The following is a 14,082-nucleotide window of genomic DNA, read 5'->3' as shown; positions in this document are numbered from 1 at the left end:
GTTACTTCTATTAGTTATAATAGTACAGTCTAAAGGTAAAGTATGATCATTTCTTTGGCCTTACTAATAAATGAAGTATAAGGTTATTATCATTAGTTTTACAATTGGTATATTTTAAAGGTATGATAATTTTCTTTGTTTTACCGATGAATAAAACACTGCAAATAATTTGCCATTTTATGAAATTGATGTAAAAAATACATACATTTTTGTTCAAGTATTGAATTAAAGAAAACAGTAAGGTTTCAGTGCAATTAATTTAAATGTGGGGAGCCATACAAAAATGTAAAATTAACTATGATATTAGATTCTTGTTTAATCTTAAGAAAGGTCACTTGTTTGGAGCTGAATTTTTCCTTTTTTTTTACTTTGTTTACTGCACAGTGTTAATGTAGGTTGTGGACCTGCTGAAGAAAGGGTACTCTTGACTGGATTGCATGCTGTGGCAGACATTTACTGTGAATGCTGCAAAACTACATTGGGCTGGAAATATGTAAGCTTTTCATCATTGTATTTGTTAAATTTAGATGTAGATGAAAGTTTTTTTTTTTGCATTTTCTTCACTGTTCTCTTCAATATTGTTTAAAAGCAAACATATCTTGTATAATAAATTTTATTTTTAAGAATGTCCATAAGAACAACAAAAAGTTACTAACAAGTGTTATTTCATATGTTATCTGTTTTCTGTGTAATGTTTTGTAAATACTTGTTTATCAAATGAAAAATGGATTTTTAAAATGGACTTATACCTCCTCTCACAATACCTTTTCTGTTATGATTACTTACTTCTTCTCACAGTTACAGTTATTCTTGATTTGGCTGCCCTCTAATGCACAAATTTTTCTCACCACTAGCCTAGAACTCCCACCTATTCCATATGTATACCATGTGGTTCAACTGCATTTAAGCATGTGACAATCCTCCACCAATAGGAGTGCAACACACCCTTCTATTGCAGCTGACTATCTCTATACAGTTGAACACAATCTTCACTTCTTGATTTGGCACAATAGTATTAAGACCTAGTGCTTGATTTCCTACTTTTTTTTTCTTTAGTGCATTTTGAAAATAATCAGTTACTGATTTTTGCACTTCATTCAGGCAGTATTTTGGTGGGCTTCCAGACACCTTGGAGTCTCATGTTGTTGATGGTTGTCTCTTACATTACCAGTTAAGAGGGTACTCAATTCCGGTCCTTATGTTCCTACACTCTAGATCTCTTCTTCTGGGCTCACAGCCATCAAATTCGTTTGCTGGCTTGTCACATACCAGGTGCCCTCAATATTGTCGTGGATTGTCTGTCCCATCCCAACAAGATTCTACCCATGGAATGGTCTCTTGACCCTCAGGTATTTGAATGGCTATGTTCTCAGTTGGATACTCCCCAACTAGGTACATTTGCCTCTCTTTTGAATGCCTAGCTTCCTCTATTTTGGTCCCCAGTTCCTCTTCCTTTGGCTTTGGATGCATTTAGCCAGGATTGGAAGGACCTTTTCATTTATGCTTACCCTAATATCGGTTTTCTATTCCAAGTAATGTTTCTCACCCAATTCACTGTGTGTCAGGTCCTTTTTGTGGCTTCTTTCTGGCTGGCTCAACTGTAGTTTCCACCCCCTGTCCCTTCTCTGTGAACAACCTACATTACCTTTCCCTCTCTCCCAGTCCCTCCTTTGGCAACCTCACTCAGTGGTGCTTCATCTCTCCAATCCCACATTCCGACTTCCTGCATAGCTTTTGTCCGGTCTCTTGCGAGGGGTTCAGGGCTTTCCATATATGTAGGCATCTCTGTTGTCCATTCAGCACCCATGTCTGTGTATCAGTGTAAGTGGAGAATATTCCATCATTAGTCTATCCCGCCTGGATTCTCCCTTTCCTCTTATTCCCTTCCTCATATAGCTGTTTTTACATGGTTGTTTGACAGCGGTCTGCTCTTTTCAACCATTGCGGGCTATAGGGTGGCCATGTCATCTCCCTTTCATTTTCCTGTTTTGCTGTGTAAGAAGCCAAGGGCATTGGGAGGTGACAGATCACAACAACTGACAAGATTCAGAAGAAAGATAGGAATACACAATATGGATAACCTAATTAACAGTAAGGGTGACATGAAAATATCATGACAAATGTACTGATTCTAATGGATAAACAAATGGGAGCAAGAGCCATGTAAGGGTGTTGTGCATGACACATAACACTACAAAGCACAGACAGGAGACAATCTGGATCAGAGCATAAGAAAATATGAGATATGGAAGGAAGGAAAATAACTACAGAGGAAAACATTTGTGTTATTCATTGGAGATTATCCAGGCCAGCATGTAGATCACCCCCCACACCTTGGTGTCATGCTACTTGCACCATCTGGCAGTTTCCTGCTCAGTTGGATATCATTTTCTCCCTGTGGCCATTCTTCATACGTCAAAACAACTCAAAATAGGTAATTTAGTTTTGTTTAATTTTTCTTTCAGTGGCTTACTTCACATGTTAGAAATCCCACTCTGTGGTGAGTGGTGTCTGTCCAGATTTGTTCATATCCATAATCTGCACTATGAGATCTATAAGTTCTATCACTCTCACTGTTGAGATGGAGTGTTCCACAATATCACTTGCAGGTTCTTCTTCACAGTATATTGTGTCATAAACATGTTTGTACCGGACCATACATTTATGGACTAACATGAGTAAAGCAGGAAGAGAATGCTGCCCATCTCTAACATTCCTTAGATTGCCAGAATCGGGAACAGTCTGCTTTTCAAAATAGGATTTTGTGGTCACCCATTGCACCTTTTCCAATGATACTTTCATCCAGTCTCTCCAACACATGTCATTTCCTCTTTTTTCTCAGTGAGGTATGGGAGTCCTTACCACTTTCAAGCTCCTAGCCATTGGGGTGGTGTATCATGGAGAGAGCTTCCTGAGTGTGCACAATTCCACTCAGTCAAGAATAGGGTGGTAGCATTCTGCCTGTGTTAAAGGCATGACTATCCTCCTGCTGCAGATATGGACTGGATTTTCTATCTATTTTGCAGTTAACCCTTCTGGCTGAAACCCTCCATCCTACTGCCACTTGGGTGACTGATTTTGGTTGGAGTTGGACCAGCCAACATAAGTCCTCACATGTGAGTGGGCTAGGAGCTTCCTCCAACTGCAGACTGGATGTTACATTCTCAATGCTGATTGGTTTTGGGCTGGAATTGCCCCTCCATGTTGCATTTCCACCTTCCTGACATCATCCAGATGTACATTCCCAGGATTTATTGTTCCAGGTTTTGTTGGATTTGAACACATGTTGGTTTAGGTTCTTGGAACAGAGGCTCCTTTTCTCTTCTGGTTCCTGCACCTGAGATGAATGGTTGAGGACCCTCCTCATGCCAGGAGCTGGTTGAGTTCCTCCTAGTGCCACTGGTCTGGACTGGAGTTAACCTCCCAGTTATGGTCCAACACACTCTAGCCACTCAACACACATCTTCCTTTTGGATTTGGGATGGATCACTTGTTCAACCCTTTGATTGGGACACAAAACCAGTTGGCTTCATGACAAGTATACCTGGTTTAGATGTGGAGCAGTCTCCCTTGGGTATGTTTCCTCTGAATAGAAGTGGTACACTCCATGGTGCTCTTCAGCTGCTTTTGAAGGGTGTTCATCTAGGTAATTTTACACTGGTCCCTCCACCTGCTCAGTGTGTGATTCTAGCTGTAATTATGATAGGAGTTAAGTAATTGTATTGGAAGTTAATATTTTCCTAAACTGAAAACAATATTTCTGAGAGATACTTAACTTCTCTCACACTTCCACTAATCCTCCCCACTTCTGGTGTTGTTTTTTGTGCCTAATCTCAAAGGGAAGATTGGATTCAACTGCATAGAGGGAGTCAACTGCAATAGGAGGGTGTGTTGCACTTCTAGTGGTGGAGGGTTGTTGCATGCTAAATTGCATGCTTAAATGCAGATAAACATGTGGTATACATGGAAATTAGATTAGAGTTCAAAGCTAGTGAAGAGCGGAACTTTACACACTAGAAGGCAATCAAATCGAGAATAACTGTAATCGTGAGTGGAAGTAAGTATCTATTGGTAATATGTTTTCAATGTAGGAAAATATTGACATATTAATCTTCCACGGCCCTCTAAATCATTGGAAAGAAATTTTCTCGCTTGACATGCTAGACTTATACCCAATAAGTTTGAGCTACTCATTTAGTTGCATAGAGCATGCAACAACCCTCCACCAATAGGAGCATGACACACTCTCCTTTACTCAAACCTCACTTTCTCAATTGTCACAATATGAGTCAGATGTGTTTCTTTGTTCCAATATTTTGGACTTTGTTCATATATAAATTCTTGCATTCTGGTGTGTTACTGACTTTTAATTATCATTTTTACACAAATTGTGAATAATGAATTCTCAATTTACCATTTTTATCACCATGACTCCTGAAGTTATTGTGGGAACACAAACTCTTGTTACCCAGGCCTTGGGATTGATGTTGTCTGCTGAAAAGATGCAAGCCTTGGTTTGATAATAGTTAGCTTCTTACATGGGGCCTGCACGTTCTTCTCCACAATGGCCAGTTCCTCTTCAATGCCTCTGGGGCTCTAATTCTGAGGCTTCTGTATCATTTTTACAGGCACAATTTTTGAGAATTTGTCTTATGCTTACTAACATTTTGCGTTACCTCTCCTCTTTGCACCTTATGTCCGAGGCCTTTCATTTTTCTCCCGAATCATTTTTTTAAAGGACCTCACATCCCTTCTATGGTCGTCTTTGGCGTGGCTTTCTTTGTCAGCCCTTTCCCTACTTATCTGGCTGCTTTGTTGTTGGCACTTGTTGGGGAGAGATGCATTGCTTACAGGGATTCATCTTCCCTCTGGGACTTATGGCCCCATTTTTGTGTCCTGACCTTTTGAAGTCCCATGTTGATGTAGTCAGGTTGCATACTTCCATAAATAATCGTTTATCACAACCTTCATCCTCCACAGCTCCTGATCCTATTCCTGTTTTCCATCCTCCTGCATCCATGCCTCATCCTTTACCCGCATCTTGACATTCTTGTCCTTATCCTTGTTTTCCAGTGCCCATCAAGAACATCAAACACGGTATAGGTGACTACACAGTGAGTTCAGGTCCTGTGGGGGCCATGCTCCAATGCTTTGTTGACCTTTGGGAAACCTTCACTACCAATCTGTGGGTTTTGCGGGTTTTGTCAGAGAGTCTCTCTCTTCAATTCCAGTTGCTGCCACCTCTTTCCTTGTCTCTAGTTCCTTTCCCTTCTCCAAGAGATCCTGTCTCAAGTGGCTGTCTGTCCAAGGCAGTGAGAGACCTTCTCAAGGAAGCTATTGAGCTAGTGTTTCCCATTCAGGCAGATGTTTACTCTCAGCTTTTTGTTTTCCCCAAGAAAACTGGGGATTGGAGACCCGTCATCAACCTCTTTCTTCTAAATCGGTTTCTGGATCCTCCTCGTTTCACCATGGAGTCATTTCTGTCCCTTTGTAAGGTTTTTCACTCTAGGTCTTTGGAAAACCAAGTTTGATGTAGTGGATGCATACCTTCATGTTCCTATTTTTACATCTTCATTTTTTTATTTGTCAATGAGGGGTTTGTTTTACAGTTTCAGGCTCTTCCTTTTAGGCTTGCCTCAGCTCCTTACATGTTTTGCTAGGTAGTCAAGACCTTTGCTTGATGTCTACATTCATTAGGACTCCAGTCTCTTGCTCCTAGAGGAGGCAACTCATGTTGATTGGTTAATCAAAGTGAAGTCCATTCTTTCTGTTACAAAGTATCTTGTTCACTTGGGAGTGTTCTTCAATTCTCACCTCAGTCTGGCCCATCCTTCTTCACTATGTATTCAAGATATAGAGCAGTTGGTCATGAAGGCCCTATTCTCTCATTCTCTTCCAGCTTGAGAGGTTCTACCTCTTTTGGGGATGTGGGCTTCCTTGTAAGCTCTCATACCCCACGATTGTACTCACATGTGTTCCCTCCAGTAGGAATTCCACAATCAATGGAACCTCAGGTTGTATCTCTTAGATCAAATGGTTGTTCTTCCTTTTTTCCCATCAGACTAACCCTTCTTGACAATACTATGGCTGGTGTTCCTCTTCCAACTCCTCGTCCAGACCTGCATCTTTTTACCAGAGCTTCTCTCATGGGTTGGGTTGCATATCTTGATAACCAGGAGGTTTCCAGAAGTTGATTGGTGACCGGGTTTGTGCTTCATGTCAATGTTTTGGAGCTCTTAGCTGTTCGTCGATCTCATTTCCCACATTTTCTGAGGGGGAAGGTGATTATGGTGCATTCCAACAACTCTACAGTGGTCTTATGCATCATAAAGCAAGGGGTTACCAAATCCAGGTCCCTTTGTTTTCGGACTCTGGAATTCATACTCGGATCCCATGAGCACCAGATACAACTCTTTGCTTACCATTCTCCAAGTGCTTTGAATCTTGTTGCAAATCGGTTATCACGTCCATACAAGGCCAGTCCGATGGAGTGGTCCATATATTCTCAAGTCAAACACATTTCATTTTACCAGATTCTATCGAGTCTTATCCTTTCCCTCTTGTTCTATCTTTTCATGTTCTTCCTCTTTGCCGTGCTTTTTCTGTGCCTGATTGGGATATAAATGTTGTCCTTTTTGCCCTTTTCCAACTGCCCTTTGAACCTTTGTTTTCATGTTCCTTGTATCATCTTTCTATCAAGACCTATTTCTTTCTCCTTCTGACTTTCAGTCGTCAGAGGTCTCTCCTACAGTTGACTTGGAAGTTTGTCCAATAGATGCTATTTGCTTACTTCCTCATCATAATTCTGGTTGCTTGCAGTATAGCACTCTGTTTTCTTACAGGACAGTTGGTGTATATATTACTAATAGTTTGCTTACCCTAGCCACCATACACTGTATATACTGGTTTTGATCTTATGTGAGGTTTTCCACCTTGTAATACCGAGGATGGAACGTGGAACCTTGTTTGTACAGTTGGGTTGAGTTGTTACCTAGCAATGTCTTGTTGAGTGCCTCTATCTTCATAATTCGGGGAACTAGCCGTTGGCTTTCCATTTTTTTCTGTATGGATTTGGAGTTACCTATCTGTGTCCTTTTTTATTATTATTATTGTTATACTTGTGACTGTTATCCTACTAGAGTTGGTTTGTTTCCGGTCACATTTATACAGTTGAGGATGGAGTGGGACTCACATTGATTATTTACACCTAATACATTGTTTTCTGTGGTCTTTCTTTTACTAGCTCCAGGTCTCAATGCCAGCCATTTTACAACACTTCACTTCTTCGAGGGCAAAGAGCATACCTGTTCCAGAAGTGGTGCGGTCCCCCACGTGCGCTTCTATTCAATTACAGAGCACACCTGTTTGATTCTCTATAGACATTTTCCTTAGGGGTCTCCTGTTTTATCTTACACTGGTCCCTCCACCTTCTCGATATCAGATTCTAGCTATTGTGTGAGAGGAGGTATGTATCCTATCGGAAGTTATCATTTTCTTACAGTGGATATAGATTTCCGATAGATACATACCTCATTTCACACACACTTCCCACCCTTCATTCCCACTTTCGGTGTTCTTCTGTTTTTTGTGGGCTTAATCTCGAAAGTGAGGTTCAAATAAAGTAGCACAGAGGGAGCCAGCTGCCTAGGAGAGTGTGTCATGTTCCTGTTGGTGGAGGATTGTCACATGCTCTATGCATGCTAAATGAGCAGCTCAAACTCATGGAGTATAAAGACCAGTGAGAAAATTTATTTTCACTGCATTAGAGAGCAGTGGAAGATTGAGAAAAGCTATTGTGTTAGGCGAGGTAAGTATCTGTTGGAAATTTATTTTCAGTGTAAGAAAATGATAACTTTTGTTAAAATGACCAAGGAAACTTATAATATGTCCAATCTAAACCCCATAAAAATGGTTTTGATTAAATTTGAATAGTAAGTAGTGTATAAAATTTGAAATTTTCTTGTTGGATAGGGCTTCATCTTGGTTTTCAGTTTCTTGTTTCAGTTGGCCATCTTTAGCTTTTTAGGCAGTGAACTGTGCCATACTTCAACACAAACTTGTTATCAATGCCTGATAAAACAGAAGCAGGATGCAGAGTGAAACAACAGTTGGTTTACAGCCCATAAAATTTATTTTAAGCCTATATTTTGATAAAGTTCGAGTAAGAGGCCTGATGCCTTGAGTCATGCAGTACCCATATTGATAGCAAATATGTTATTGAATCATGCAGGACCTGCTCTTTTTATATTGTGTTGATAAAATATGTAGGAAGTCATGCTTTATGCATTGTGTATCATAGAAAATATTATTACTCTTTGATCAACAGTACACTGACCATATACATCTCAAGTAAAAAGTAACTTAGAAATTATACTTATTTTGTATAACATACTTACAAGAAGTACATAATGTCATAAAATCAGTGTGCAAAATAGTAAAATGATTAGAATGCATTGAATCATATCTTTCTTCTTGAGGCACAAACTGTTTGCCAAACTGCCAATTTGCCCCTGAAGAAGAAAGGTCTGCCCCTTTCAAAAGCCATCGAGTTATAGGGTTTTTATTTATTTCTATCAAGACTTCTTGAACCTACGTGTTTTTCTAACATCATGATTGAATCATATCTATTAGGCATATTTGCTAGTAATAGTATTTTTGCCATAAGTCCAAATATTAAGCTAACAATGTGAAATGATCATCATAAATAATAATCAAAAGGTTTTTTTAAGTATTAAACTGATAATATTAGTGAAACTAAATTTAAAAAAGAGTGGAATATGGCATTAAGTATAAAACACACTAAACCAGCCATTTTCTCCTAAGATACACACAGCTTACTAGTTAATGCACCACGCCTGTATATACTTACAAGCATTTATATAGTAGTGTACATCCAATGGGAAGAAACTTGTCAAACATACATACAAGACTAAAAGTATTAAATGTGCAATGTTACTGAATCATGTAGGATCTAAAATTTTTTTGTTCATTATGTATTGATAAAAATGTTATTGTATTATACAGGATCTGCAGTTTTATTCATTATATGTTATTGAATCATACGAATTACTTACAGTTTTATTTATTGTCACATACAGTTAATAGAAACTTTCTGATCTATACATATATTATATATATAAAAGTCTTTAAACTCCTCTAGTAAAGCAAATGTATTTCTAGTGTAAACTATTAATGTTTATATATATGTGTATAAGTTAAACTCAGAATTTACACATTATAAAACTTTTAACTTTTTTTTGTTAAAAGTAAATTTGTTCTGCTATGATTTAATCAAAATCATATAAAAAAAATATTTGAAATAAATTTGTTCTTTTCTACTGTTTTTTTGTTGTTTCTTCAACATGAAACATCAGTAAGTTGTCCAAAGTTGAAATTCCACACTATTTCAACATAGTGGGTACTGTGTAAGTGGCATTAAAATGTTGTTACTGAAGAAAATGTTTGGTGTAAATGTGGTAAACAGAATGTTTGTGATACATTTAGTAAACAGAAATTTTGTAGTGGATGTAGTTAAAAGAATATTTGTGGCACATGTGGTGAATACTTTATGTGATACCTATCTTAAATACATACTTATACTTATATACATAATTTTATAAATACATTACTGTTAAGATAATATTTATTGTAAATACATAAAATACTTATGGTACATATTATAAATATAATATTTGTTGAGCATGTGTAACTGACTGTAAGAAAGCTAGTTTTATCTGAGCATTTTTTTTGTGAAATGAAGAAGTCACTTGTTTTAAAACCCACAACCAAAGATGCTGCTTTTTATCAGGAACATGCCTTTGAATCCAGTCAGAAGTACAAAGAAGGAAAGTTCATTATTGAGCTGGCTCACATGATTAAAGAAAATGGATGGGACTGGTAATCTTAAGGTTTGTTGCATCTTTAGTTGGAACTGACTATAGTAACTTTGAGAAGAATGTGAAGTAGAACAGTGTGATCTTTCAGAAGGTTAACAACTTCACTACCTGTATACAGTTTTGTATAATTGACAACTTGTATTTTTCCTGCTCATTTATTTGATCTGGCTTCATCATTGCCGGGATATATCCTGTTCGAACCTTTTGTTGCTCAACAAATAATTATCATTATATCTTATCCTTGTATAAATAGCAGTTAGCGGGGTTGAAAAAGCATGTTGAAAGAAGACATTTTTGTACATAATTGTCATCAAATCATGAGATTTAGCTCTCATCAAGGGTCATTTATTCTACTTTATATATATACTTATTTGATTTTAAACAGAGATAAATGATACTTATGTTTATTTTTTGTATATACTTTGCATTTTCTTGTTTTAGAGAAATCTTAGTCACAGTAGATTGTACTGGATTTGAAGTTTTCATGGATTGCACCTGTCTGGAATATAAGAGTAAATAATATTTCCATCTTTATGAAAAGTTTTCATTAACATTAATTGTTTTGTGTGTGTGTGTGTATTTGACAATGGTTTGAAGATTGTTATGAGTTTGTCAATTTTTTTATATATTCTGTGTTAAAGGAAGGTATGAAAGATTCATTAGGGAAATTAAAAACTTTAGTTGAATCATCTGTATTCAGTATATCAGAAAATTGAATTTCTAGTTGTTGTATGATGGACTGTAGTTACTTCCTTTTTCTACATAGTTGGATTGTTGTGTCTAAAATTTTATATAGATTATTTTGCAAGATATTTTTAATTTTATTTGGCATAATAGAAGTTTAAGTTGTAGGTTCAAACACTGGAGGCTGCATGGTATCAATAAAAGTCAGGTGGTGGTTGAATCTGGTGACTTGATGAAGGTCTCAGCTTAGAGCTTGTCATCAAGGCAGACATAATCCATGAAAAATCAAAATTCAATACTTTGTGTCATCTTTTCATAAATTGAATTTTGTATTCAGTGAAGAGGCTTGATTTAGATGTTTAGATATTTTCAAGATGTGTTATAAAAGAACTGTATCATTAATAAAACAAAAAAGTAAATTTTCTTATTGGGATTTCTGTCTTATGGAAAACAACAAATCTAAATTTTCTGTAACTGAGTTTCATTCTCAATCTAGTATGAAAAACAATCTAACAGTAAATTTTGCTACCATTGGGGGGATCTCTTAAAAACAGTACAGGTTTCTTGTATCTTTATATATATATATATATATTATAAACAGTTGCTATCTCTCGTGTGAAGTGTAATGTCTGTTTTGCTGGCAGTATTTAGCTTCTGTTTTTGTCCTTGTCATGCAAGCTTTAAACATATCATCATCATCATCATGAATATATTTTACCTCTAAAGCCTTAAAATTTTGAAGATTCTGTTAGTATGTAACATATTCTTGAAGTGGGGAAGTAGAGGTAAGGTGAGTAGTTAGTATAGTAATCTTATTGAAAAGTTACTGAAGTTTTGTTTTTTATTCAAATATTTTAGAAATAATTATGATAGTTCCCATGAGAGAAATTATTTTTGGTATGTGTTATGATCTGAGGAGTTTTGCTCATTATTGTTGTTGGGTATGGTAAGTGTTAAGTTAACAGAAAAGAACTGCTTCTTTTAATTACTTGCCAATGTACTAGTAGAAAAGTGATATATTAAAATGAATCTACAATTTGAAAAATATTATTAATGTAGTTATCTATTGATATGTGGTCAATACAATATTAGAATTTAAAAAAAAGATTAATAAACTCTTCCTTCAGTTTGTCTCAGTGAAAGAAATAAAAAGTTCTTTTCAATTTTAAAGATCCTTGAAAGTATGCTGTGTTACAACTGTTCAAATGTAAAGAGACATTTTGGTAATTTAAGCCTTTATGATCTGAGTACTCTTGAAAAAAATGTCATGTTCCTGTTTATTAAAATTGAATAAATTACTAGTTATCTTCTGGTAAAGCACTATTTGAAAATGTTCCTTTATCAGGCTCAAATCTGATAATTCAATAATATTTTTAGAAATGATATTGATTTTATTATTTAACATTAAAAATGATTTTTGCAATTTTCAGAAAGATTATCTTGAAATTTGCATCATCGGTTTATTTTAGTGGTGCTCAGTTAAATCAATCATGCAAGTTATCCTGGTGAATACAGGATTAACATTATATACAAAAAAAAATTCAACTTATGCTCAGTTCGTTAGAGTAATATTCAAAAAACTTAATTATTAGGTGTATTTGGTCTGCAAAGTGTTAAATAGTTTCACACTATTTCTCCTTATTACAAGTTTCAAAATTATTGTTCATTTATTTTCTAAAAGGTTTTTATCTTGTTTGAATTTAGCTTCATATGACAAATATTTGACTGTAGAAATTCATGATGTCTTTCTGATTGGAAAGTCATAACTGTTGCATACAAAGAAATATTATAAAACAAATTGTAAAATAAATTACATCTAATGTAAACAATAAGACTTATATTTAACAGTGGAAACCTAGGGAAAATCTGCTTTGGATAATCTTTTTTGAATTCTAAAGGTGCAAAATAGTAAAGCAGCTGTATTTTTTGTTATTGTTTATAGGTTTAAGTGATTGTTTTTCATTTCCTAATGATGTGTTTGCTGATAATTTATTCTGATGGTATTTTTAGAACATTAAATGTCCATTCACCTTTGGACATCATAACTTTGTCCAGACTGCATATTTTTTCACTGTGCTTAATTTTATGTAATATCTTTTGAATTAAGTTTTATTATTTATATTACGCCAACTATCAATTTACAAAATTCATTGTTTCATGATCAAAAACTTTTTATTTCTTTTGTTAAATTTCATAAAAGTTTAGCAAATCTGTTGTTTTTAACATATGGTTTCACTTTAAGGTTGTTTTTGTACTTTTAAACAGTTGCATTACTTGTGGTGAAGGCCAGTCATCTTTTGTGATCTACATGAAAGTTAAACTTACTGTGAATAGAAAATGTGTATATAGATGTAACATTATTTACTAGTTAGTTGAAGTTTGTGTAGATGAGGGGAGCAAGTTAACGTAAATGTGTTTAAGCTATTCAGTTTTTCTTGCTACAAGATGTCTGAATGGGTTTTTGTAAAATGTTGCTAGGAGGTGTTATTCTATTTATTTATGTACATTCATTTGAAATGTAAAGCTATTACATTTTCAAATAGTGTTCAAAATAAAACACAGTCGCCAACAGTTTGGTGTCGTTCTCAATTCGTTCTGATGGGTTTTAGCAAGCACCGTTGTTTTATCCTAAAATAAGTACATAAAGAACTAGGGAGCAATCAAAACACTTCATTTTAATAAAACTTTTGAGGTAGTTTAATTTGTAAACCTTCAACATTGAATAAGATTGTGTATAAAAACTGGAAGTGATAAAGTTATACCTAGCTTTAAAAACCATAAAGTAGTTTCCTTACGAATTTACGTTTCTGTTTCAATCGTATGTTAAAATGTTTTTTTAAATTTGTAAGATGTAGGAGCAATGAAGTGAAGGTAGAAAAAAAAACTTACACCTGCAACAAGAACCTTAAAGTAGTTCTCATAAAACAATACTTAAGGCATTAGTTTGAATCTTAAGACAATATGTTACGTAAAGTTTTTTTGTTCCCAAGTGTATATAATGTATTCGATGACGAGGAACCCACTTTGAGACTAGTAATACTTGGAGACCTGATGATGACAAAACGTTATACATTTGCTGTTATGTTAAACTTATATTAAAGGTTTTTTTCATTACTCATTCAAACCGTCTCCAAGCATTATTTCGGTAGTGTGTAATGTTTTAAACTACACATTCAATTTTTAAAAACTAAATTCAGTGTTTGTCTTTTGAAGTTTTCCTAACAAAATGTCATAATTTGATCACTTCGTTTACTAATAGATGACGTCACTAATTTTGGTCAATAATTTAACCACTCGCATATTAATACTGTTACGTCTCCGTTCGTTAGTTAATTGATTTCCCGTAAATTCGTTCCGACGAAACTTTAGCGACACAAGTCCTTTCTTAATAAAACTGGTTTATTCTTTCCGAATACAATCTTCTGATACTGTTGCGTCATCGAGATCACATGACTACAGTGACGCCACGTTTCTAGAACTATCCCGTATCTTGGCGAATGCT

At 35.4% G+C, this 14,082-nt stretch overlaps 1 protein-coding gene across 6 annotated transcripts in view; it reads left to right on the top strand.

Annotated features, from left to right (window-relative positions):
* The window catches only part of LOC106469624 (protein yippee-like 1), a 25,730-nt gene extending 15,666 nt beyond the window's left edge, over positions 1–10,064 (top strand). For 4 of the 6 annotated variants that reach the window (XM_022398198.1, XM_022398199.1, XM_022398196.1 and 1 more), the window contains 2 exons: positions 385–493; positions 7,972–9,205. In XM_022398198.1, the coding sequence (XP_022253906.1) occupies positions 385–493; positions 7,972–8,100 (238 nt within the window). In that variant the 3' untranslated portion in view covers positions 8,101–9,205. Of the gene's footprint in view, positions 1–384; positions 494–7,971; positions 9,206–9,808 lie in introns of those variants that run through there. The other 2 variants (XM_022398201.1, XM_022398202.1) reach the window with 2 other exon arrangements.
* The last annotated feature ends 4,018 nt before the right edge of the window (positions 10,065–14,082 follow it).

The sequence above is a fragment of the Limulus polyphemus genome, unplaced genomic scaffold (assembly GCF_000517525.1).
Source record: "Limulus polyphemus unplaced genomic scaffold, Limulus_polyphemus-2.1.2 Scaffold3578, whole genome shotgun sequence".
NCBI lineage: Eukaryota > Metazoa > Arthropoda > Merostomata > Xiphosura > Limulidae > Limulus > Limulus polyphemus.
This window is presented reverse-complemented; position numbering and strand designations above follow the sequence as displayed.